Source organism: Vigna unguiculata, chromosome 4 (genome assembly GCF_037176805.1).
Source record: "Vigna unguiculata cultivar grain cowpea cultivar isolate G323 ecotype 2 chromosome 4, ASM3717680v1, whole genome shotgun sequence".
NCBI classification, from domain to species: Eukaryota; Viridiplantae; Streptophyta; class Magnoliopsida; order Fabales; family Fabaceae; genus Vigna; species Vigna unguiculata.
Genome location: NC_140795.1, coordinates 6140653 through 6167375, shown reverse-complemented (window position 1 = coordinate 6167375; position 26723 = coordinate 6140653). Strand labels below are relative to the sequence as shown.

At 32.1% G+C, this 26723-nt stretch overlaps 3 protein-coding genes and 1 pseudogene across 6 annotated transcripts; 1 reads left to right on the top strand and 3 right to left on the bottom strand.

Annotated features, from left to right (window-relative positions):
- Positions 1 to 352: 352 nt before the first annotated feature.
- Positions 353 to 3622, bottom strand: LOC114181359 (microtubule-destabilizing protein 60-like). Of its 2 annotated transcripts, none has more exons than XM_085672223.1 (8): positions 2632 to 3622; positions 2244 to 2286; positions 2048 to 2143; positions 1823 to 1942; positions 1305 to 1403; positions 1040 to 1099; positions 829 to 923; positions 353 to 731 (listed from the first exon to the last, which is right to left on the bottom strand). In XM_085672223.1, the coding sequence occupies exons 1-8, from the start codon at positions 3489 to 3491 to the stop codon at positions 710 to 712; spliced, it is 1395 nt and encodes a 464-aa protein (XP_085528349.1). In that variant the 5' UTR covers positions 3492 to 3622; the 3' UTR covers positions 353 to 709. The 2 variants fall into 2 exon arrangements, with proteins under 2 accessions (XP_085528349.1, XP_027923586.1); XM_028067785.2 differs by having other exon boundaries at positions 353 to 736; positions 2632 to 3619.
- Positions 3623 to 7807: 4185 nt separating this feature from the next.
- On the bottom strand, positions 7808 to 9426 carry LOC114182068 (uncharacterized; annotated as a pseudogene).
- Positions 9427 to 10559: 1133 nt separating this feature from the next.
- LOC146886687 (uncharacterized) lies at positions 10560 to 11872 on the bottom strand. The gene is made up of 2 exons (XM_085672648.1): positions 11179 to 11872; positions 10560 to 10795 (listed from the first exon to the last, which is right to left on the bottom strand). The coding sequence occupies exons 1-2, from the start codon at positions 11870 to 11872 to the stop codon at positions 10560 to 10562; spliced, it is 930 nt and encodes a 309-aa protein (XP_085528774.1).
- Positions 11873 to 23636: 11764 nt separating this feature from the next.
- LOC114181889 (UDP-glucose 6-dehydrogenase 1-like) lies at positions 23637 to 26363 on the top strand. 3 transcript variants are annotated; one of them, XM_028068530.2, is made up of 2 exons: positions 23637 to 23793; positions 24655 to 26363. In XM_028068530.2, exon 2 carries the CDS (start codon positions 24673 to 24675, stop codon positions 26113 to 26115), a length of 1443 nt encoding a protein of 480 aa, XP_027924331.1. In that variant the 5' UTR covers positions 23637 to 23793; positions 24655 to 24672; the 3' UTR covers positions 26116 to 26363. The 3 variants fall into 3 exon arrangements, with proteins under 3 accessions (XP_027924331.1, XP_027924332.1, XP_027924333.1); XM_028068531.2 differs by having other exon boundaries at positions 23770 to 23997; XM_028068532.2 differs by having other exon boundaries at positions 23787 to 23950.
- The last annotated feature ends 360 nt before the right edge of the window (positions 26364 to 26723 follow it).

Here is a 26723-nt window from a genome sequence, read left to right as displayed (position 1 = left end):
ACGTTCAATGGCTGTTTCCTCTGCAAATCGGAGATGAAGAGACTCAGAGATGAAGAAACTCGGAGATGAAGAAATTGCATGTACTCGTCAATCCCTAATTGCAGCGCGACCTAATTGGAAAATTTTCGCCCCAAATTGGAAAGTTAATGTTAATAATCCACCTGTACAGTACATGTAATACATCCCTGTACAATGTAATACAAAACAAACAGTGTCAGTGCTCCGTTACCGATTTAAACGACGTCATAAAAAAGGACTAAAACACAATTTTTTTGAAAATGATGACCATTTTAAACATTTGGTAAAAATGAGGACCATCCCCAACAAACACTACGAAAATAAGGACAAAAAAGTATTTAAGCCAAAAATTTATTATAACCATCTTTCAAATTTCTTGTTCTCTAAAAATGAATTAATAACAAAATCACAACAAAAAAGAAGTGACATTTCATTTCATTACACAATAGAAAGATCATGACTATGCAAAAAAGAATTTGCAACTATATATTGAGTTGCCAATGTACAAAATTGAATATTGTGGAGAGAAAGAATTATGGAATATAAAAGCATTATTCACTTCATATCAGAAAATGGCCAGCCATTGGAAGCTTAGTTTAGATAGGAGGCACAGGGATTCATGTCATTCCATGACAGCAAGCTCTTGATCTTCTTAGGTTGATGTTGTTGGGGTATGTGAATCTTGGGTTCTCTAGGTATTGTTGGATGCTTCACTGACCTTTCATTATAAAGAATCATCATCATAATGAGAAAAAAAAAAATGAAGTGACACAATTTGCAGAAAACATGTTCTAACTGTCAATGTCATACCTCCTTGGAACAAAGGGCCTATCAAAATAAGGCATTGGTTGAGCCTTTGGAACGAGTTCCTTCCTCAACCTCTTTACTTCTTCTTCTTCTGCCATCTATACAAGGGAGTGAGTGAAGTACAGAGATATTAGTATTTTAGATAATGGTAGAAAACATGGTAACTTGCTGCATGTCTTTTGTCATGAAAACATGTTTTAGAAACTATGTTTACCTTCTGTTGTCTTTCCCTTTCCAACTTCAGTTGTTCTATGAAGTTCAATTTTTCTGCCACCTACGCAATTAAACAAATGATTCACATTTGGTTGTGTCAATTTTTCCTCAAATGAAACATATGAGTGGCTCAAACTGAACTTGACAGTTAAATCATGCATGCACCAAGTAGTGGCATGTACACCCAGAGAAAAATTACACACAAACCTAAAAAAACTACTTGGTAATAACAAAAACTAAAAGAAAAAAATGGATGAAAGAGGCACCTGTTGGTCAAATTCAGCACGATCAATTGCCCGAATATCACTATGGAGCTTTAAGTCAATAGGTCTTGTTCTCTCTTTGACTATAGGTTTTAACAAGCACTGCGAAAAAGTGACACCAACAGAGTGACATTAAGCTAAGAAATCCATTAATATGACAAGCACTGTAATAAGAGACATCGAAAGTATGATATTAAAGCTAAGTAATTCATTACAACTAGCAAGTAAATATTACTTGTACTGTAACAAGTGACACCAAAATAGTGACACGTTAAGCCAATTAATTCATTACAACTACCAAGAAGACATGACTATCACGGTGACACTGGAACAATGACATTAAGCTATATAATCCACTACCAATTAACAGGTAAACATGACAAGCTCTGTACACAAGTGAGCATGATAAGAGTGATACTAAGCTCATTGATTCATTACAATTAGCAAGTACACATGAATAACATCAAAATAAGAATCACTCACACCCCAAACAAGGGACTTGAATGAAAAGATGACTTCACCTCAGGTTCATCTGTTGTCCATGGAAGACCTTGTGCAATTGGTATCCTCATCTTTTCTTCTTCAGCCATCATCTCTTGTTCTTTCTTCATCAATTCTTCCTCTTTCACCTTTCCCCTTTGCTACAGTATCATTGCATCACAAATGTTACTCTCCAAACTCCAGAGTTATTGAAAAGTTAAAAAAAAACAAACATTATAATAAACCAATCAACACAAAAATGTTACCTCTGTTCTTAGCTTAAATGGTTTTTGCCTAGTGACTTTTTGCTTTTCCTTCCTCTTCCACTTACTCCCTCCAAATGTGCCAGATGACTCCAAACTCTAAAGAAACCCAATCATTAAAATTCAAAATTGAATTAGTGAGCCACTAAAAACATTCTATTACTTGATCACATGATAAAAACAGCATCTGAAGTCTTACATTTCTCCGGCTCCTTCTACCCCCAGAAGTCCTAGTAGACACACTGCAACACCACCAAAGACACAATACACAAATCAACAAAAAACAACACTAGCAAATGACACACAAATGAAGAAAAGTTAGTTGAGATCTAATCTAAGGACAAAACTAAGGTATAGCTCCTAATGTGTGTTTATGGCATTTCTACAATCAGAATTGATGTTTTACTAAAAAATCTATGTTGACCATTAAAGCAAACTTTTATAATGATGATTACCAAAGTGAAACTCTAATGTTGAAAGGAGAACTTTTGTCCCTAAGCTAACCACAACACTGTGCACCAGAAGCACCTCAGAAACTACATCTAATTTTTACCCTTAATCTAATCAAGTGGAGCCAAAAGTCAAACCTTACACCGCTACTATCCCAAGAGGAAGAAACTGAAATCCCTTGATCCAAGCCAAGGTTCTCGGGCGTCAAAACCAAATCAGAAGTACAATGAAACGAAGAAGAATCAGAAACAGAAGCATCAGCAGCTGCAACTTCCTTATGATGTTCTTCAAATTGCAACCGAGGCAAAGCACAATTCATCATTTTGCCCTTATAATCTTTCTCTCCATGATGATCATCCTCCTTGTGATTTTTTTCCTCCGAACTTTTGGGTTCAGTGAGAAGCTTCTCAAAGGCCTTAACCAAATGCATAACCTTCCCAAACCCATCCTTAGCAACACTTTTCCCCGTTTCTTCCAATAACCGACCCCTCTCCCTCCTTCGTTTCATATTGAAACCCTCATCTTCTTTTTCTTCATCTTCCACTGCTTCACGTTTCGTTCCCTCAATTTCAATAACACTCACACTCTCACACTCAGCTTTTGCTTCTTCTTCAACATCTTCACCATTATCATCACAACCCTTATTCTCTTTGAGGAAAAACTCTTCTTGAGAAGCCCTAAGGGTCTGATACGCCACGCAAACGCACTTGGAGCCACCGTTGTGTTTGCACTTGCACGACACGTTGTCGTTTCGAAGACCCTTTTGATTCTTCTTCTTGGCCACCACGAACTTCCTCTGCCGGATCCTGTTCTGCGGCGATTGCACAACTGGGTTGATGGCGTTTGACTTGGAGGATCTCAAAGCAGGGGACTTTGAAGAAGGGCTTCGAAGGTGAGAAACATTAGGGTTCGCATTCTCTGCGTTTCTTGAGGGTTTCTTTGAAGGTGTGGTGGCGGTTTTTGATTGGTGGGTGGTGTTGGTGATTGGTGGCTCCATTTGGAATCAGAATTGGGTGTGAGAATCAGAGAGTGATGAAGAGGAAAAATGGTGAAAAAAACGAAGTTAAAACTATGAGTGCAGAGACGAATAGAGAAAGAGAGAGTTTCATGGTAACGGCTAGTTTTAGTGTATGATTTGACCTGTTTCCGTTAAGGGTTCTGACCGTTTTATTTGTCATCACTCTACTCTCAGTTCATTGTTATGTCTTCATTTTTTTATTTTTTTCTTCTTTTCGAGATAAATTGAAGATTATTAATATATTTTTCTTTAATTTAAGATTTTATATTATAAAAAATCCACAATTGTAGCATATTTTTATTTTTTTAATTTCCAAATGTTAGACCTAGAGGTTAATTGGATCAAAATAAAATATAATAAATTAAATATAAGTATAATCGAAGATCCATCTGAAAATTAATTAAAAATGAGGATTAAATCGAAAAATAAAATCTGATCAAAATCACATATAAAAAAGAAAAAACGAGCTATTACTATTGTAAGTTTTTTGTTGAAGGATGTTTTCTTTATGCGAGAATGTTCTTTCTATGTTATGTTTTTTTCTTTCAAAGAAAAGATATATTCTTTAAAGTATTTTTTTTTTATTTGATTCACGCTTAAATATAATTTATTTTGTGAGATATTCTTTATTTTGTTATGTTTGATTCTAAGAAAGAGAGATTGAAAAGGAATGAAAGAAGAGAAATAAGGAATATAATTAATATTGGCTTAAATGAATTTACACCGACTTTGAAAAAGATAATTAATTTTATTCCAATTTAATAAAAAACTCCCATTTTTTAAGAGTATAAAAATTGAATAAATGTAAAATAATTTATAAACCTTATATAGTAAAAAAAATGTTAAGTAATGTGATATAAATTGAGTCTAATATAATATAGGCTTGAATACATTTACCAGTTTTTTTTAGAAACATAATTAACGTTATCAACATTTTAATTAAATACGACCAGGTATATTAATTTGATTATGTAGATTAGAAATTTTGAAGAAATTAAAACTAATTTTAAATTTCCAGGTAAAAAGATAAAAAGGAATGCTATATGAATTGAGTAAGTACAAATTTTAAAAAAATTACCTGGACTTTCAGAAAATTAATTAACATTTTAACAAAATATATACATATATTTGTTTGCTACGATTTCGAAGAGTTGAAATTCTGAATTAGTTAAAATTAATTTTAAAATTTCCAGGGTGAGATTATGAGCTAACAAACTTGATAGAAAAAGAAAGTTTATTTAATCGATTCATCCGCATCCCTAATTTCCTGAGTAAAAGTTAAAATTTATTAAATTGTTTTCACTTCAAAATTAATTCCTTCCGAATCAAACATTTGAAAGTTTGCTTAAAATTACTTTTACTAACAACTTATTAAAACATTCGAAACTTAAAGTGAGCTTTGAGAGGAAAAGAATCGGGAATGACAATTATATTTGAAACCGAAAGATTACAGAACTATTCAAATTGAGTGATAATTTAGAGGCTTTTTTTATTTTGGACATATTGGAAGTCAAATTTGTATAAATGATTTTTTTTTTTTTTTGCAAAAATGGGTCAAGTCATGAAAGTGGAGGACGATATTAGAGATGAAGTCGTCATCCTTTAACAAGTTTCTTTTTTTTTTTAAAAAAAAAAGATAATAAGATGATATGATTTTTACTTGAAAAAAGCGAAGTCGTCGTCATCTTTATTTTTTCAATATTTCTTTTGTTTATTTTTGTTTTTTTTTTTAAATTGATAAACGAAAAGTTTCAAAAGAATAAGAAAAAATAATGAAACTAAAAAATTAAAAAAAATTAAAAACTGAAAAAAAAGAAAAATAATAAAAATTGGAAAATTTGAAAAAAAAAATAATGAAAAAATCGTTAAATCTGATAAAAAAGAAAAAAATTGAGATATTTAAAAAACATAATGAAAAGTGAAATTTCTTTAAAAAAAATTAAAAATAAGAAAAACTGGAAAGTTTGGAAAAAAGAGTGAAGAGTGAAGTCGTCGTCTTAGAGGACGACTTCACTTTTCAATTTAAACAAAGTCGTTCTCTCCAACGACAACATCATTTTAAAAAAAAAAAGATTAAAATATTCTGTTGGTCCTCGTTTTTGTTGCAAAATCTCAATTTGGTCCTTATTTCTATTAGTCTCAATTAGGTCCTCATTTTTGTAAATTAGTACCAATTAGGTCCTTTCCGTTAGTAGAGAACTGACACCGTTAAGTAGGTGTCACGTGTCAGCTCCTCATTTTTTTGAATTTTTTGAATTTGTTTTAAAAAATTTTAATTTTTTGTTTAAATTTTTTAATTTTTTTTAAATATTTATGCCACGTGTCATGTTTGTAGTGTGCCATGTGTCAATCTAATATGCTGATACGTGTCAAATTATTGTATGAATCTCAATTTGATCCTCATATTTGTTAATTTGATTTGATTTGAGTCCCAAATTTTTTTAATAATTTTCAATTTCAGGCACTCCATATTTAGACCAAATTTTACTTTTATATAATGTTATGATTATTTTTATTAAAATTGATATTTTTATTAAATATTTAAATAATATTAATTGTATTTAATATCAAAATTTTAAATATATTTATTTTAATTTGTTATAAAGTTATTTTAAAATTTTACATTTGAATTTATAAAATTGTTATTTTTAAGCCAACTCTAAAATATTGTTGATATTGAATATTATACAAATATTTCGAATATAAATTTATTAATCTATATATTTATAATTTTAAAATAAAATTTAAATAAAGTTTAATGTAAAATATAAATTTAAATAAATTAAATATTGTTAAAAATATGTAATAGAAATATCACTTGTAATAAAAGTATCATCATTACATTTATAAAAAAACTAGCGAAAACACAGGCATTGCCACGCCTGTGTGTTCGCTTTTTTATGTATCTATACGTATAATATTAAGAATAATCGATGACAATTTATGATAGGTATATATAGATTGGTTGAAAAAGAAAACAGTAAATTACTAATTCGTAAAATTAGATATCAACTAATATTTAATACATTTGATCAAGATTTGAAGTTAATGAGCTATATGTGATGGAGTCAATGGTAGTTGTTTATAAATATACAAACTATTTTAGTAGGTGTCTATAAATATACATTCATTAAAAAAATGAAATATATATTTCATACATACATGATGCAGAAAAAATTAGTAAATGAAAGTATCATAGATTTACATCCTTAAACATTTCTTTAATTGCGAGGCCAAATAAAGATTGATGTCTGGGATGTGTTTCAGCTTCCCTGCATTATAAGAAAAAAGTAAATATTATTGCTAATATATATATATATATATATATATATATATGCAAATAACAGAAATATTATGTAGCAATTGAATTATGTATAGATAATAAAAAAAACTTTATTTACCTTTGAAGCAGTCTTCTTAATTCTTTGTAGAAGACATGATCCATAAGTTGTTGAGTTTTAAAGAACTAAAAAATATCATTGAATAATGTTATTTACTTATGAGTCATTAAATGTATATGTAATGGTATACAAATATTGAAGAAATAGTAATAACCTCATTGATGCATATATTTTGATAAACACAAAGATTGTTGTTGTAGTGAGTATGGATTGGTAATGATTTTTGTTGTTTCCTGTAATGGAAAGAAGTTAAATAAAAAAGAATAAGGATTTTACGTGGTATGATAGAAGAATAATGGAAGAAAGTAAATAATTTTAAATGTGCATAATACCTGCATGTCTTTTGAGAAAGTAATTCTCGTTTGATTAGATTTGAAAGTTGTGTTTTATCAGTTATCACAGTGGATCCCCAACCAATAGAATAAATTTCCAAATGATGAATCTACAATTGAAGAACAATATATGTAAACATGATGCACAATATAGTTGTACTGATATATGTAAACATGACATATTATGGTTGAAATGAATTAATTTGATTACCTTGTTGTCTATTGGCCTAACCAATGAGAGTGAATAATCATCCTTTCAAGTGTTCCACAGGTTTAAAAATTTTGCATTCTATGAAGAAAATGTCAACTATTGCAAGATTAGGAACTAAACTTTTAAAACTACACTTATTGCATATCACTTCTTGTGGTATAAAATTGTGGAAATGACTTACATGTATTTCTTCATTGAGGTGTATGTTGTCCTTAGTTATTATTGTACCTGCAAAGTATAAAATAAATATGATGAATTGTATTATCGTAGTTGTAAATATAAGTATAATTAGGTAGAATATGAAAATATAGTCATTTTAATGACACAAATGAAGTAAAAAACGAACAATACCTAGTTTTGAGATAACAAAATTTCCTTATAAACAACATTCTTGGTAAAAATGTCTTCTTGTCCTTCAAGGTGTCCTTCTTTAATAAGGATTTTTGTAGAAGTTTGAGAAACACCTCTTGATAAAGCAACATATAGCTGACCATGGCTAAAAACATGTCGTGGAAGGTAAATTCCAATGGTAGGTATAGTTTGTCCTTGTGATTTATTTATAGTAATTGCAAAACTCAATCTCATAGGGAATTGTTTCCTAATAAGCACAAAAGGAAGACCTGCACTCTCTGTTGTTTTATGTTTAATTCTTGGTAAGAAAGCTTTATTCCTGCATGGTGACCTGTCAGTATTTCAACATCCAGCATGTTCATGTAGAACCCACGACATAATAATCTTGTCCCATTACATAACCCAGATTTAGGGTCTATGTTTCGCAACAACATTAACGGTGATCCTTTTTTAACCTTTAAGTTTTGTGGTGGCAAACCTCCTGGAGAAATAGTGTGCAAGTACTCATGTTGGTATAAATGATATGTGTCTTCTTCAACCTCATCAAATGACAACAAATTACGTTCTTCTCCTGGAAATAGATCGATAATTATGTCATTAAGTTTTTCTACATCTTCATTTTTTGGAGTTAGTATGGCTCGTTCAGCCATATAAGATGCATCCCATGTACGAAATTGTAATTGAGGAAAAGTTTGGTGTATGAGGTGTTGTATTGAGGTTTCTCCTTCCCATGATATTGCTAGTTGTTGGGGTATTTTTACCATGTCATCAACTTGTGTTGGTTCAATACCATTTCCAATGCGCATGAGATATTTAGCAAAATTGTGATCTTGTAATGATCTCATGTTTTGTTGTAAATGTAATATCTTTGTGTTACTCCATAAATGAGAGTTAATAATACAGGCAAAAATCATTTGTGCTTTTGTACCTTTTTGAACAACTGGTAGTACCTGACGAAAATCACCTCCTAATATGACCACTTTCCCCCCAAATGGAGCAACAGAATCTAGAATGTCCTTTAATGTCCGATCTAGTGCCTCCAAAACATATCTATTAATCATGGGTGCTTCATCCCAAATAATTGCCTTTGCTGTTTTTATTAGTTTTGCAAGATCTGATTGTTTACTTATAGAACAAAACGAACCGGCCTTGACATTGATAGGTATTTTAAATCGAGAATGTGCAGTTCTACCACCCGGTAATAATGTTGCTGCTATACCAGAGGAGGCTGTAGCTAAAATAATTTGACCGTTGCTCCTACAATGTGCAATTAAAGTACGATAAAGAAATGTTTTACCGATTTCGCCTGGTCCATCCACAAAAAAGACTTGACTTTGATTATGGTTGATTACATCTAAAATGGTATTGAAGGCAATGAGTTGGTCATGATTCAATCTGTGTACATTGTCAACATCTTCATTAGGTATCTATATTGATAATTCTTCTTGTATAATTCTTGGTATTGAAGTAGTTGCCAATGCATCATAAGATAAAGGTGGCAAATCAAAATCCTTGATTGTTTTACCATGCTGAATTAAAAGGTCATTTAAATCCCTCAATACCATAGGAATCAAGTTCTCATTGATAGAAGTGTTGGTTGAAGTATAATCTTCTAGCATATAGGTGTGAAACTGATTCCAAAGGCTTCTAACATCAGTTGGTTCACAAAAAAAAGTAATATGGTCACAAATAGTCTTCGTAAAGCAAATGGCATTTGTAAAGTTGATGCTTCAACTAAGCATTCATGAATACTATTGTCACTTTCTAAAAATCTCCATTTCTCAGCCGCCTTTTTGAATGTGTGACAATATGTTTCCTTTGGTGATAATAGATGTTCCCAACTGGTTGGTCCTTTTATGTGAGAAAGCAAAACCCGTAAGAAGAACTTATCTCCTTCAGAAGGAGATACAGTATAAATTCGGCCGATAACTTTCTTGTTTGACCTTCTTGGATACTATTCCTTATGTCTATTATTCCAACAATAATGCTTTGGAATTTCCCGATACAAAAATGTTCTAGATTGGGGATCTCTTTGATTGAGGGCAAAAAATTGTGTGAGCATGGTTTTGGAGTTGTTATCATCATTCAACACGTCATTGATTTTTTGGTGCTTATAAAATCGCACTTGTTGTCGATTTGGTAAATGAATTTGCAATCTTTCAACAGCTGGATTCATTCGATAGATTGTAAATCTGAAGATTTTCCATAAAGCCTCGGGAGCACAAATCCATCTAGCATCGAGATATTGCTGGACTTCATCTATAATTGGTCCTCTATGAATCTCCATTGCTACTCGATCTGGTCCTTTGTAAACATACTTATACAAATATTTAATACTTTTGATGCTGCTGCAGACCTCAACATTTATATGACAGTCGTATTTTAAGAGTAACCAAAGATTATAAGGAACCACCCATCTATTGTCAACAGTCACATTTCTATTTATGGAAATTGGTTCATCAAAACGTCTTCTATATTGTGGATATGAATCATTACCTTGTCGTGTTTCTTCCAAGAAATCCTTGGGAAGTCTCTTTTGTCATTGATTGCGCTTCATACATGGTTCTTCTGCCTTATTTGGTATTTCTGCCCTCACAATGCTATCATAATTTTGTGGATCACGTAACTTATCATTATTATCGAAGATCAATGGCATATGTACATGCGGCAACCCACGTTTTTGAAATTCGGTAACATACATATAACTAATAAATTTTCCGAGGACTCCTTTATTAACAACATCTTCCTTCAATTACTGAAATTTTGCTCGAAAGATTCTTGTGAGCAAGTCAGGGCGATCTTTTGGAGTTTGTTGATTTTGTAGTTCAGAAGAAATTTCACTCCAAGATGGATTGCATGTCATTGTAAGGAAAATATCAGGTTTTCCATTGTGAGCAACAATTGCCATACCATCTTGATATCGTTGTGTCAAGTCTCGACGAATACCAATAAATGACAATGGTAATATTGTCCTCTTTCCAACAGTATCTTCAAAGAAATGAAAAGAGTGAATGATAAGATATTTAGATGTAATAAATGTTGTTTTAAATATATTTACCTGCGTGAGTTTGTCCTTCATGCAAAGCATCCTGCAAACCTTGGTACACTTCAGCACAAATGTTGTTTTGATGATTACGAATCCATCGTAACCTTCCAGTCTAAATCTTAACGTAGTTATCTACAACATGTTGTTGTAAAAGTCGTCCCGCTTGTAATATTACAAACTGATCATTTGGACGAATCTACATTAAATAATCACGTGTTTCTAAAATATGTTAGCCTTCTTAATATTACATAATTTAATGAAACTGAGATAATTATGATAGAAGTTACCTGAAGCATGAAACTATAATATTCTCGGCAAGAGATACTTTGGCCATTATGATTTTTTGTGTTGGTGTCCCAGCCATATGTTCCAAATGGAAATAATAAAGGATATTGTAAAGGGTCATAATATCCTACGGTCTCTTGTATGTTTATTAAATTTCCATCATGACCTACAACTTTAATATCTCGGCCACGTGCCATTGATTCTGCGTCTGCAGCAACAATAATAGCTGCTACTTGAGATGCAGTTGGAAGATTATACTGTGGTTGATTCGCAGGACGCTCTTTAATGAGTAAAGAACATATATGAATATTTGGTTCTTGAGCAAGTTGTCGAAATACATGCACAAAAGGATTGCACCGGTGTAATATTTGTTGCAATTTATGAACAATAGTTTGATGAAGTTGAGGGTTTTCCAACATCCTATTTTGTAATTCATGTCCAGTGTCATAAATATACAACTGCAAAAACCGGGGTCTGGACCCATCATTTGGATAAAATCCTCCTATCCTATGATAGATTGCACCTTGAGCACGAAAACTATATATACCACGACCATTTGCTACTATAGTTTCATCCATATGAACACCAAGAGAAGTGAATGAGAAGACATGATTGTAACTTCTTATATGTTGTCTAAGATGTCTACTTTCAGATGTTTGATCTGAAAATATTTGAAGAAGCTCATGTGGAGGAGGAACACATGGAAGTAAGACTTTCCCACCATAGCAACACATATCGCGTGATTCATGATAAAATAATCGTGCATGTATTAATTATGGTAGGAAAAAGATACAAATAAGGTTCAATGGTACCAAAATGAGTATTAACTATTGATGGAAATAATTTACTAACCATGTTGAATGGCACTGACGTGTGTATTACTTTGTCATGCTTCATTATGAATACATCCTTCCAATCTTTGTGTAGGAAAACCATAACCTGTGTGGTATTAAATCAATGAAAAAAAAGTGCAGAATAAAAATCCAATATCACTGTAATAAATAAAGAGAAAATTAAAAACCATGATAGATGGTAATAAAGTATAATCATATCTTGATAAACAGAGAAAAAAAAAGGAAGTAATTGCGAAAATTAACGATACTTAAAGGTGTTTATTATTCATCATCGTAATAAATTATATCAAAATCATAATTACAAATCCTATTATAGTAAATAAATAGAATGAAAATATTTTTTGAAATGGAATGTAAACAACATAAATTAACTATTGATGAATAAAGTTGACTAACCATGTTCAGTGCCAGTAATGTGCGTATTACTTGGTCCTGCTTCATTATCATTACGACCTGGAAACCTGTCAGTAATGTGCGTATTACTTGGTCCTGCTTCATTATCATTACGTCCTGGAAACTTATCTGTAATATGCGTATTACTTGGTCCTGCTTCACTATCATTACGTCCTGGAAACCTTTGTGGGGCAAAACCATAACCTAATATTTAAAAAATAAGATAAATTGTATTTGAATCAAATATATACTTTACAGGAAAGAACTAAAAAGAATGTAAGCATACTCGAAAGGATTTTCTCGGCTAATGACATACAGTAGTGATGAGGTAGGTCTAAACCTAAACAAAGAAGTTGTATTATACTTTTTTGTATAGAGTTAGATATAATTTTTCATTTAAGCGTAATTAAATGTAATTAATTATGAAGTATTTTTAAGATTGTTAGAATACATTATTGTTTATATATGTTCTTTACTGTTGTACATAATACAAATATAGTGTATTGACCATAATCTATGTTACTGGCAGGTGAAGTACTTGACAATGCTTCATATACATTATATTCTTCAAACCTTTGCGGTGCATGAGAAGAACCTGTTATGTGAAAGCATGAAGTATAATAAATATAAATATGTAAATATTTCATAAAATGGTGAGTAACTAACATGGATTAAATATTGATGAATAAAATTGACTGACCATGTAGAGTGTCAGTAAGGTGTGTATTACTTGGTTCTGCTTCATTATCATTACGTCCTGCAAACCTTTGTGGGACCAAACCATAACCTAATATTTAAAAGATAAGTTAAATTTTATTTAAATCGAATATATAATTTACATACAGCAGTGATGAGGAAAAATGTGATGTTACCTACATTAGTTACTGACCGAGCCATTTGTCGAATAGATGTCATTCTCAATCGGGGAGCTCTGTTTGGCATTTGGACAATGTTGGTTGTGTTTTCAGGATTATTTTTCTTTCTTTTAGATTGTTCAATAAGTCTTTGTTGGGGGGTCATTTTACGTCTTCTATTTGCAACATTTATTCTCCATCTTTGTCTTTGTTGTTCTGATGTTGATTTGTTAGAAGGAATATCTTCCATTTAGGTATGTTGTCTAGTTAAACAAAAAACAATAAATAATAAATCCAAAATTAATATAAATTTAAAAATGTATTACTTGGAAGAAAGTAATGAATGAAAAGAAGGACAATGAAAGTAGTGCATAATATGTACAACAAATAAAACTAAAAGAAGATAATGATATAGGAAGAAATACCTAAATGTGTGAGTAGAAATACTACAAAATTTGATTTGATGTAACAATGAAGAGCAGTAATGCAGATGATGATAGGCTAGTTAGCAAGTTACTAAAGAAAAAAAAGATTTGTAATTAAAAATAGTAATTTGTCAGTTTTAAAATAATACAGGATGTAAAAAAGTTGCTAATTTCTAAAAAAAATTGCTTAATATTAGTATATTCTATGTTTTGTTTGGACATAAGGCTAGGGACATAGAGATTTGCACAATAATAAGAAGTAAATTACATTTTAAATTTCATATTAATACATGATTATACTGTTACAATTTATTACTTTAACACTAATCTTATTATCAAATGACCATTTACATTTTTTATTTGGTAAAATGATAAAATAAATAATACATGAAGGGGTAGTGTAGTGTAAATGTAACTATTCTATCACAAAAAGATACATTTATTAATTTTTATTATTATAATTTTAAAAACCAATATCAAGTGTCATAAATGTTTATCTCTGATAAATAACGAAATAAATTGATAACCATATTACAGAGAGACTAATGGGTATAAAATCTAGGATGAATTCAAAAGTTTATAAAATATATTTTAATTAGAACGTTAAGATGTATACTGGCTAAACATAAATAAATCTGACATTAATTCCTTTAAGTTTTTTTTCCAACCGTATTAAAATTGTGCAAGCATCTATTTTTAAAAATATTAAGTTTTATTGATTTCTATAAAAAGTCAAACCTAAAAACTGATGAAAACTATATTCTTCAGTATTCTCTGTCACAACAAAATGAATTTTAAAACATATTGTGATAAATATGGTAGCTTTTTATGTCAAGTTTATATATGATATAAACAAACACACCCCTCTTATGTATAAGAATATTTTATGTGAAAAGTCAGGGTTCATATTTTATGCTAATTTCAATATTTTGTTTGTTAGTGTTGGTCAATTGTGGCCTAGAATCATTACCTTTTAGAAAAAATAAACGCGGCTTGTAACCATGTTTCCACAACACACCAACGTTTCATCATTCAAATATCACAAATAATATATGAGAAATTTGAGTGTGTGTATCTACAAACAGATTAAATTTTATATTTACCTTTCTACATCTATCATATCAAAAATCTTAAAGAGAAAACTCATAATAAATTTTAAGATAATAAGCAAATTTTAATCATTTTTATTTTATTCAGTGATGTTTTTAATAATATTTTAATTTTAATTAATATTTATTATTTACTTATATCATTCTATTTTAATAAAACTATTTGCTTATTAGTTTTCTCTTTTCACTTATTAGGTAGTGTAGTAGTAAGGATGAATCGATGATGGCATGAACCTAGAGTGACGTGGGACTGACGTGGAGGGCTGATCCAATATGAACCCTGACTTTTCGCATTATTCATTAATTTAACTTTTGTAGACCTGTAGTAAATAAAGTTTGATATGTAGTTATTTCATAAATTAAAAAATAATGCATACCAATGACTTTATGCAGACATTTATGCAGACCTTGTACAAAAATTTTACTTGGGTATCAACTATCAAGTAGATAAATGTATTTGTGAAAGACAAATAAGAGTAACAACATGAAGACGCTTCTTGTACAATGAATATATGCAACTATTCATTACTATTAATACCAGACTATGCTAAACTTTCACACTTATATGATAGGCAAGGAAATATATCTCGTTTAGCAGATTCACAATTAAATTTCAAGTTTAGGAATGACAAATAAATATGTTCTTTGATCTAAAGCAAACAGCTGAAAAGCCAAGAAGCAGTTATGTCCCTTGTGCATAACATTAAAAACAACTTGTAACATGTGAGTGACATTCTAGTACTGTACAAATGTCCATCGGTGACTATGAAGAGAAAAGGAAAGAAGAGTGCCTTATAGTTCGCTCTATTAATGAAAAGTGTCCAACTAGAACGCCAACCAAGCAAAATGGCTACCCCTGCCAAGAAAAATATCTGATTCCACAAAAATAGATTCCAAAACAAAAATTAGGGAAATACGAACTTCTATTTGAAAGGAAATTTAGATTGTAAAAGTAAGCCTCAGATTTCCCAGAGCAAGCAAACCACGGTCAAAGAAGAGAACTACGCCAAGAAATGTGAAGAAATTATAGTTGATACCAATGCAAAAAGGAAATTGGACAATTGGACAATTACCCAAAGCGAATAATCATAAATTAATAGGAACAATGAAAAATACCGTTAATGAAGTCCAATGAAGATAAATAACAGCGACAAAGTAAGTGTGAAAACAAAGACAATAAGTAAGGCAAAATAACTTCACGAAAAGAACAGTGATGAAATGATGTGGTTGCAGAAAAAAACAAACTGTAAAATAACGGTTACTTGTGAAATAATTTTAAAAATAATAAATAACTTTTTATATTAAAAAGGGTAAAATAGGAATTAAAGAAAGTGGACACAAAAAGGGGAATCCCCTTTATTATTGTTATAGATTAAATTTGTTCTAAATTTGGAGCACATGAAATTAAATTTTTTTAAAAAAATTTGGGACTAAAATCAAATCAAATTAACAAAAATGAGGACCAAATTGAGATTCATACAATAATTTGACATGTGTCATCATATTAGATTGACACGTGGCATACTACAAACCTGACACGTGGCATAAATATTTTTAAAAAATTAAAAAAATTAAAAAAATTCAAAAAAACGAGAAGCTGACACGTGGCACCTACTTAACGGTGTTAGTTTTCTACTAACGAAAATGACCTAATTGATACTAATTTACAAAAATGAGGACCTAATTGAGACTACTAAAAATACGAGGACCAAATTGAGATTTTGCGACAAAAATGAGGACCAACGGAGTATTTGAACCAAAAAAATAACAAAACTGGCAGGGGAGAGGACGAGCCCCATAACGACTTGACCCACTTTTATAGAAAAAAATTTTAACAAACCGTATTTTACAATTTTTTGGTCAAAGAGACCCTGAAATACAAAAAAAAAAAAAACTAATTTAGATTTTTTAATCATCTAATAAAAATTATTATTATATTATTTTTTTATTGATTTGATTTAATTTAAACTTAGTGAATAATAGGAAGTAGTTTAGTGGTTTAAAATTGATTTTATGAGATTACTTTGTTTATTATTGTTCATGTGAAATATACTCATGGATTAATTTAGAAATCCTAGTTCTTCCTCTTATTGAAACATGTCATAACTAAAAAAAGTCACTCATTTATTGCGATTGGATCCAAAGTTAAAAAAGGTTCAATTATATGAGTAACTATCCTTTCATATGATTGATTTTTAAATGGAATTCACAATCCTACATCCTTAAAATTCAAAAGGTATAACCCTTTTAATTATTAAGCTATGTTTAGATTTTAATTAGAAGCAAGCTTCAAATTCCATTAAGCATTATAATAATAAATTTGACACTTTTTTTTAAAATCCACTTAGAAAAAAAAATCACTCATACATTAGTTCACTTCAAAGTTACAATAAATTATTATTTTTTAACTTTAATTAAGTTGAAGACAAGTTAATTTCTAACCGCACTTATTCAAAGCATGGGTGCTTTTAACATCACCTAAACCAAGTTAAGTTTGTGTTGAACATACAAAAGAGTGTTTGTAAAAAAAAAAAACAATAAATAAAAATGATAATAGATGTTATAATAATAACAACTACAAAAGATTACGTGCCACATTCTTTAATTGATTAGAATGAATATTGTTTAAAAAAATGTGAATATTTGTCATATGACAAAATAAGAAAAAATTGAATAAAAAAATGCATAAACAAATGTTATGGTAGGAGCAGTATACTTAAGGGAATATCAACAATATAAGTCAATTCTAACTTTAATATCAGAAGTGCATCATGTTTGTAACGTCCCATTTAATTTATAAATGCTATTAAAGAAAACACCACACATAAGATAGCATAACAACGCAGTCCTGGGGTTCTCAACATCACCCCTACAACACTAGGCACACCACGATGCCAACAAAAGTAGGATAGCTGTTTAATTAAAAGTTTACAATCTAATAACCACGAATACAGGGGCCATAGCCCTAAAGAAAACACGAAAGAAAGAAGTGTGAGATCCAGCTCAGATGGCTAAGTAGCGGAGTCGCCATTCCCTTGTTGACCACGAGAACCTCGCCCATCTGCTCACATCAACCAAGTTGATGATCATCGCAAGAAAGAATAGCCACATACATCACAACCATGCAACAAAACGGGTAAGCTAGAGCCAACAACATATTCATCATGCAGTCAAATATATTTTCATCATCTCATATTTACATAGCAACCCAACATATTATGACTCTTCATTCAATACATTACGACTCGACTCGACTCATCCGGATACGTATAACTTGGTCGGATTCAGCGGATGCTTGCACTTGTGGTGGATACCTCTGCTCGACCCTGAGCTGCTCGATCCCTGAGCTATGTAATACAAGTGTTACGATGAATCAAAATCTCTCCCACCACAAGGTTAGCCCTTAATGAATTTCAGGCCTCTTGCTACTCTCACCACAGGAGTCAGTCTGCTCTAAGTGAGACTAACTGGCCCCTCAGAGTGTCAGGATGCAACCTTACCTTGAATCCTTACCTAGTTATACAGATGGGGCACCACCATGGACACCCACTAGCAGGGGCCATGGAATTACATCCCGACCACTGAAGCGCAGCCCTGGGAATCTCACCTAGAGATCCCCATGGACTTACGCACTGACACAGACCCAACAAGCATAAAATCCACAATAAGAGAATAGCAATCATGCTCACAATCCCACGTCAATCTCAACAAAATAACACCTCTTCCGTATCGCATGTTGAATCTATACCATTTATCACCACTTCCCCATGAGTATAGGGCCTCACCTCATATCGATAACGTGCCCCATAAGTTCCAACTCACTCATAAATTTCACATGCTGAACTTCCACAATACCCATCATTCCTTCAAGAATCATGTCACACACACATGGCGGTCCCTCATATATACATATACCTACATCTCAACGTACAAGCAAACCCAAGTAATTACCACTCAATCCAAGGTAACATAACAAGCGAACCACACTCTGTCTCGCCCAGCTCCTCGCTCAGGCTGAGGGGTCTCGCTCAGGCGAGACGTGCTCGCTCAGGCGAGCCTCCCCCTCGCCTAGGCGAGGGCTCAAAAGGGGAGCAGGAGCACATGCGGGATCTCGCTTAGGCGAGACCCCTCTTGCCTGGGCGAGATGCTCGCTCGCTCAAATGTCGAGCTGGTCGCCTGGGTGACCTTTCGCGCAGAAGCCCTAGGCGAGCTCCCTGTTTCATCTTTGCTTAGGCGAGACTGACTCGCTTGGGCGAGATTAACAGGTCTCGCCACTGTTCTTCACTACAACAGCCATGTTTTCCGACCAAACAACACATGCAAAGTACTTTCACACATCAAAACGACAGATCCAACCATGCAATCAACAATCAACACATAAATAGTTCCAAAAAGACTCGAAACTAGAACCCTAACTTCCCGTACCTGGAAATGGGTTCGTACAGACCTCGGCACTGGACTCCGGAGCACAGCAGTTCGGCAGACGGGTCAGGAACTGGTGGAACAGCGGCACAAAAGGAAGAACAGAGTCATCAACCAACATTAAATGGTGGAATACGAAGAAGGAAAGTGAAGACGATAGGTTTTAGGGTCACTTACGTCGTGCAGGAAGTAGGACTGAGTTTGAGCTTGAAGGAGGGGGGACCTTAGGGTAACCCTAACAGAGCTTTTCGTGAGAGGTAGTAAGGGATGGCGGCTGGTTTCTGAAAGAGTGAGTGTGAGATGGGATTAGGGCAACATAGCAGGGTTTATATACATTGGGTCAACCCTTAGGCCCACTTACAAGGGCAGCCCACCAACTCTAGGGCAGAAAAGAAATGGGGCCTTACAATGCTGGGTTATATATATTTTTCATATTGGTTATAAGGTTATTGTTATTGAGAGATTGTAATTTCATATGATTATATGATAACAGTCTTACATATATAAGGTATTTCACATCACTTTTAACCCCATATGACTTATGGTTGTAGACATTATAGTCTTACACATATAAGGCATTTCACATCACTTTTAACCCCAAAATCTTAAGACAATGGTGTTATGGGTCTTTGTTTTTATATAGTGTTTAACTTTGTCTATTATATCTAGGGGACTTCTCCTTGCACCCCCAAACCTTCTCCTGTACCCCCAATTTCTTGACCCCTAAACTAACTCCACCGCCTCCTTCTCCTCCCGCTTCTCCTCCTCCACCCACTTCCCAGCCCTCTCCATGGGCCTCCCCCAACCCTCCCCCAACTCAACCTCCTTCGCCGTCGAGTTCGACACTACCTTCGACCCCTCCCTCAGCGACATCAACGACAACCACGCTTTTAATTTTAATTTTTTTAGAAACGGATTTCGGAATCCGTTTCAGAAAAGTATGAAACGGATTTCGAAATCCGTTTCACAAATTTTATTTTTTTTCTAGAAAAGGATTTCGGAATCCGTTTCATACTTTTTTGAAATGGAATTTGAAATCCGTTTCATACTTTTCTGAAACGGATTCCGAAATCCGTTTCACAAATTTCAATTTTTTTGTGAAACGGATTTCAGAATCCGTTTCATACATTTCTGAAACGGATTCCGAAATCCGTTTCACAAATTTTAAATTTTTTTGTGAAATAGATTTCGAAATTCGTTTCATACATTTCTGAAACGGATTCCGAAATCCGTTTCACAAATTTTAATTTTTTTTTCTAGAAACGAATTTCATCCGTTTCATACTTTTCTGAAACGGATTCCAAAATCTGTTTCATAAAAAAACATGAAAATTTATGAAACGGATTTCAGAATCCGTTTCATACTTTTGATTAGGGTCAAAAAGGTAATTATTAGGGGTACAAGGTTTGGGGGTGCAGAGAGAAATTCCCTTATATCTAATGTGAGACTTTGACTCACACATGGACTATTCTCAACACTTCACTGTTAACTGAGGTAAAAGATATATATCAATATTATTGAATGTATTATGTCTAAAGCTCAATATTCTATTTTAGTATCTCCATATAGTCAACAATTATCAAACTGGATAACTATAATCTTTTGTAATAGATATATATTGTAATATATTCACAGTAAGAAATATGTAGTTTATGCTATTATAATACGTATATATATATATATATATATATATATATATATATATATATATATATATATATATATATATATTATGTAAAAGGTTGAAGTGCTTTAAGTATACCTATTTGTTTATTTATTTAATTTTATTTTTGATAAAAAATATATAATTTTCTTTGTCCCAAAATAAAAAAAAAACATTAAAATCAAACATTAGTGGATAAACTATGAATAATGTTTATTAATTATTATTGTAATTATAGTAATAATCGATATTTTAGAATTCATCTTTCAAGTTTTTTTCACAAGGTAAAATCTATCTTATATATAACATTTTAAAAATTAATTTTGCAAAAGAAAGTAAAATTTGAATAGTTAAATAAAAAAAATATTAAAGTAGGAAATTTTATGATGAAAACTTATCCTTTGTTAGGATTATTATTGATATAGAGTGAAGCTAATAAAATGTAATAGAAAAGGGAACAAAATTGAGAACAGAAGAATGAGAATAAAGAGATGAAAAAAAGTGGAAGAATAGTAACAATATGAGAAAGACAAAGAAAATAAAATTTAAGCTTATCATAAATGAAATATGTAAAACGAAGAAATCAGTGCCTATTATTAATAGTTAACAATTCATAATGTCTTTTTTAAAATTGTAACCATTATGCAGTTAGATTTAAATTTAACAAATAAAGTGTGAAAAAAAAAACTAAAAGGTAGAAAAGTTATTTTTATTACTTCTTATAAATATATTAAAAATAAGATTATCTTAAAAATCGTAGACAAAAAGTTATATGAAACTTTTCTTATACATTGTTATGTTATAGATTTTAATACATATAGTAAAAAAAGTTAAATTTAAATGTATCCCCATGATTTTCTTTAGTAATATAAAAGAAGTATTAACAACACATTCTTTTGATCATACTTTTAATCCCATCATTTATTAATATTGATTATATTTATAGAAATAATGTGATTATTTATATAATTTGGTATACTAGATACATTTCTAGTTTTTTTTTTTTTTATAATTTAGTATTGATACCAATCTACACATTTGATAAGTTAAACTTATTTCTATAGTAATATAAATCATACGATTTTAAACTTTTTGTCTATTTATAATACTCAATTAGATTTTAGGTGAAAACATATTTAAATATGTGTTAATTATATCTCTATCTTATCCTTACATTAAGTAAGTAATCTATATATTATAATGAAATGATAGTATATATTAATAAAATGGTTAAATTTGGTTTTGTCCTGCAACTTGTAGTAAAAAATTGGAATTGGTCCATCTTGGAAACCTTGAACCAATTTAGTCTTTTATATTGAACCAAATCTTTCTAAGTTTATTTGACGTTTCAAACGCATTTCTCAACTGGCATTGAAAGAAAATGTGTCAAATTTTCAGAATTAAAGAACTAAATTAGTTCAAAATTTTTAAGAGGGACTGATCACAATTTTTACTAAAAATTAAAAGATAAAAAATATATTTAACCCTTAACAAAATATTCTTACTAAAACGTAGTTAGTATATAACTGATGTTATATTTTGCTGAGTGAGAAAACTCTTAATAAGCTAATACTTCGTGATAATAGCTTTTGTTTTCGTACCTTACATAGTTCCTTAAGACATCACCCAAATCATATATATCATAATTAATTGTGTTTTTTTCATCAATTTTATATATATATTTTGAGTTGTTGTTGGTTGTTTCCTCTGTCTAACTTCAAATGCACTTCACATTTTATAACTTTTGAAGCAAAGTGCATCCTTGATTTTGAAGTTTGCATAGTGTGAAAAATTACACTATATTTTAACCTAGATCTAGCTAAGTGCACATGATAGTTCTGCTCTTATAATCCTTACCAATAATGATTATATTTTGAATTTGACCTTAGAGAAAGTGATTTTCTTTTTAAAGAAAGCGATGATTATTGGAGTAAATCACTTTTGGAATGGAGTAACTAGAGTTCATTCAAGATACACCTTTAAATTTTCAAATTAAAAGCATGAAAACAAAATTCAACTACATGTTGAAAAAAAAATATGGAGAAAAAAAGCACTTTTAAATTAAGTAAACAATATTGATTCTTAGATTGTAATATCTACAAATCTTTAAATCTTTATTTTGCTTTATTGTGATTATTGTGCTTTTGATACACACCAGTCAAATCGTAGCTGCAAATTTGAAAAATAATATGATAGCTATTAAAACTTGGAATTAGGCGAGGTGATATAAAAAGGAATTGAAAGAGAAATTTGATTATTTATTTATTTATTTATATATATATATATATATATATATATATATATATATATATATATATATATATATATATATATATATATATATATTAACTTTAATGAGTTAACAATTCTACTGCATCCAGTAGAATGTGGTCAAGGTTTGTATTTTTCAATTCCTGTATTCTTTGAGTTTAAATATTCTTGTTAAAATCGTGGTTAAAAGATGCTTCATTAAATATGACAATAACTTGACAGATTTTCTAGATTAGTGATAATAGTTTGCACTAATAACATACTTAAAAAAACTCGGCTAAATACTAAGTTCTGAAAGACACAAACATTTTATATTGTTAGCCAATGTCTTAGGAAGAAGAAGGTGATGGTGACACATGGCAAAGGTTGTCGAAGTTGACGCAGAAACTGAGACACACGAAAAAGGTTGAAACGTGCGAAGATGTTCATTGGCACTTCTGTGAATTCATTCATATTCCCAACATTGCCCTTGCTTTTACTCTAGAAGAATACCCCACCAGAATACCATAGAAAGCTTCTCTGCACCAAACACGTCACTCTCACAGAGAAAGCTCGTCCCTTTTGGTAATAACAGCTACCCAACCAAGATTTGTTTACAGTATATATAATCTCTGTAGCCACTTCTTCCACATAAGCTTCTCTGGAGGTTCATTCATCTCTGCAGGTGAAGTTTACTCGACACCCCATTTCCTGATTTATGTTCAGGGTTTTGTCAAAGTCTAGATCTTTTTCTGCTCATGCATCTTGTTTGAGCTGAATCATTGTGGGTGTAAATTTGGTTTGAACAGTTGTGATGGGGTGTAGGTAGTTCTTGCTGATTGGTGAGTTTGATTCTGGTTTGTGAGTGTGTAGATCTTTTTCTTGTATGGTAAGTTGTTCAATTTTATGCTTGATTCAATGCTGTCATGGATTTTTTCTTGAACCTCTCTGGCCTTGGATTGGATCTACTGTAATTAGTGGTTGAGGTATTAATAGAAATATCAAGCATTTTTTTTTTCTCTACCAAGTGCAAGATCTGCTGATAACACTTTCTTAAGATTGGTCTCTGAGTGGTCAACCCATAGTCGTGTGGAAGTTTATCATCAAATCATCATCCCCTGGATGAATCTGTTAGATCCGAATATTTTTAGTGTATTTTCTGAGTTTTTGCTGTATGATTAGAAGAAAATGAGTTGATTCCTATTTCCTCAATGCCATTGTTGGCCCATTGATTCTTCACATAAATTTGATGTATCCTGTTATGTTTTTGGCACCATCAGGCAAATGATTGGTCTATAGTGATGTCAAATTCATCAACAAAAATTTGATGCAGTTCTTTCTATACTTATTTTTTCAGTGGGTGTTTTCTAATCAGTATTGGAGTTTCACTTGGGTAATCTATGTTGACCTTTAAATAGAAAGCTTTATTAAGTAAATCACTGAGACAAAACTTTAATCCTAATCGAAAAACAACATTAAAAAAAAACATCTATGTTTTGTCCATAGGTTTGTATATACTGATCCACTTGAACCTCTGGTTGGTTAGGTGGCTTAGAGAAGAAAAATGGTGAAGATTTGCTGCATTGGTGCTGGATATGTGGGGGGTCCTACAATGGCAGTCATTGCACTGAAGTGCCCCTCCATTGAAGTTGCTGTTGTCGATATCTCAAAATCCCGCATTGCAGCATGGAACAGTGACCAGCTTCCAATCTACGAGCCAGGCCTCGACGGAGTGGTGCAGCAATGTCGCGGCAAGAACCTTTTCTTCAGCACCGATGTCGAGAAACATGTCTACGAGGCTGACATAGTTTTTGTCTCTGTCAACACGCCGACAAAAACCCGCGGTCTCGGAGCCGGCAAGGCTGCAGATTTGACATACTGGGAGAGTGCAGCACGCATGATCGCTGATGTCTCAAAGAGTGACAAAATCGTGGTAGAAAAATCCACTGTCCCTGTGAAAACAGCAGAGGCGATAGAGAAAATTTTGACTCACAATGGGAAGGGAATCAAGTTCCAAATCCTATCAAACCCAGAATTTCTCGCCGAGGGAACTGCAATCAAGGATCTTTTCAACCCGGACAGGGTTCTGATTGGAGGAAGGGAGACCCCAGAAGGAGAAAAGGCCATTCAAACATTGAAAAGTGTTTATGCTCATTGGGTTCCCGAGGAGAGAATCCTCACCACAAACCTGTGGTCTGCTGAACTGTCCAAGCTTGCTGCTAATGCGTTCTTGGCGCAGAGAATTTCATCTGTGAATGCAATGTCAGCACTTTGTGAGGCCACTGGGGCAAACGTGACACAAGTGTCCTATGCTGTTGGAACCGACACAAGGATTGGACCGAAGTTTTTGAATGCTAGTGTCGGTTTTGGAGGGTCATGCTTCCAGAAAGATATCCTGAACCTTGTGTATATCTGCGAGTGCAATGGCCTGCCAGAGGTGGCCGAGTACTGGAAGCAAGTGATAAAGATCAACGACTATCAGAAGAGCCGGTTCGTGAACCGGGTGGTTTCGTCGATGTTCAACACGGTGGCAACGAAGAAGATTGCGATTCTGGGGTTTGCATTCAAGAAGGACACTGGGGACACGAGGGAGACACCAGCAATTGATGTGTGCAAAGGGCTACTTGGAGACAAGGCACGCTTGAGCATCTATGATCCGCAGGTGACTGAGGAGCAGATTCAGAGGGATTTGTGGATGAACAAGTTTGATTGGGATCACCCCATTCACCTGCAGCCAACTAGTCCTACAACCGAGAAGAAAGTGAGTGTGGTTTGGGATGCATACGAGGCAACAAAAGATGCAGATGGTGTGTGCATTATGACCGAGTGGGATGAGTTCAAGAGTCTTGATTACCAGAAGGTGTATGACAACATGAGAAAACCAGCGTTTGTTTTCGATGGAAGGAACGTTGTGGATGTGGAGAAGCTTCGTGAGATTGGTTTCATTGTGTACTCGATTGGGAAGCCACTGGATCCATGGCTCAAGGACATGCCTGCTGTGGCATAGAACACAGTGAAACCAGTCTCAAGGGTTGTTCATTATTCAGAGATTCAGTTTGGTTCAATTTGTTGTTGAGATACCTTTTCGGGAACAATTTTTCTTTGCCATTTTTCACTTTCCCATATGTTAGTTTCCATAAATGAGTATAAGTTATGGGAAAGTAGGAGGCCATATGTTCTGTGTTTCTCTCTTCTGCAATTCATTACTGTTTGGCTGTTATGAATTTTTACAAGCATTTTTCTTTTATTGGATTAGTATGGTGTTACTATCAGTTTGGTGAATTTTTGGTCACTTTTCTATGTCAGAAATTTTGGACCTACAGAAAGTTGCTTTCAGAGGCTGTATTTTCACACAGCTGCAAAAACTTTTACTATTTCAATAATTTATTATATATATATATATATATATATATATTTAGGATACTTAATTTGTTTAATGAAAAATAAGTTTTTATATAAGAAAAGTGAGTACTTATATATGAAGGTGAAAAATTGAAAAATAATCATAAATTAAAAATTTAAGTTGGATTTTCTTTTTGAAATAGATTGGAAATATTTATCACTTTTATGTATGAATTATTTATATGAAATATAACGACACTACTCAATCTTAAA

Excerpts from the sequence above, each read along its gene's own strand:
- LOC114181359 (XM_028067785.2), bottom strand. The coding sequence starts at position 3,491 with ATGGAGCCACCAATCACCAACACCACCCACCAATCAAAAACCGCCACC. Across the intron at positions 2,144-2,243 it reads GTAGAAGGAGCCGGAGAAAT|AGTTTGGAGTCATCTGGCAC; the intron begins GTAAGACTTCAG and ends GGGTTTCTTTAG. Across the intron at positions 737-828 it reads AGGCCCTTTGTTCCAAGGAG|GTCAGTGAAGCATCCAACAA; the intron begins GTATGACATTGA and ends TTATAATGAAAG.
- LOC146886687 (XM_085672648.1), bottom strand. The coding sequence starts at position 11,872 with ATGTGTTGCTATGGTGGGAAAGTCTTACTTCCATGTGTTCCTCCTCCA. Across the intron at positions 10,796-11,178 it reads AAAAAATCATAATGGCCAAA|ATACTGTTGGAAAGAGGACA; the intron begins GTATCTCTTGCC and ends ATTTCTTTGAAG.
- LOC114181889 (XM_028068530.2), top strand. The coding sequence starts at position 24,673 with ATGGTGAAGATTTGCTGCATTGGTGCTGGATATGTGGGGGGTCCTACA.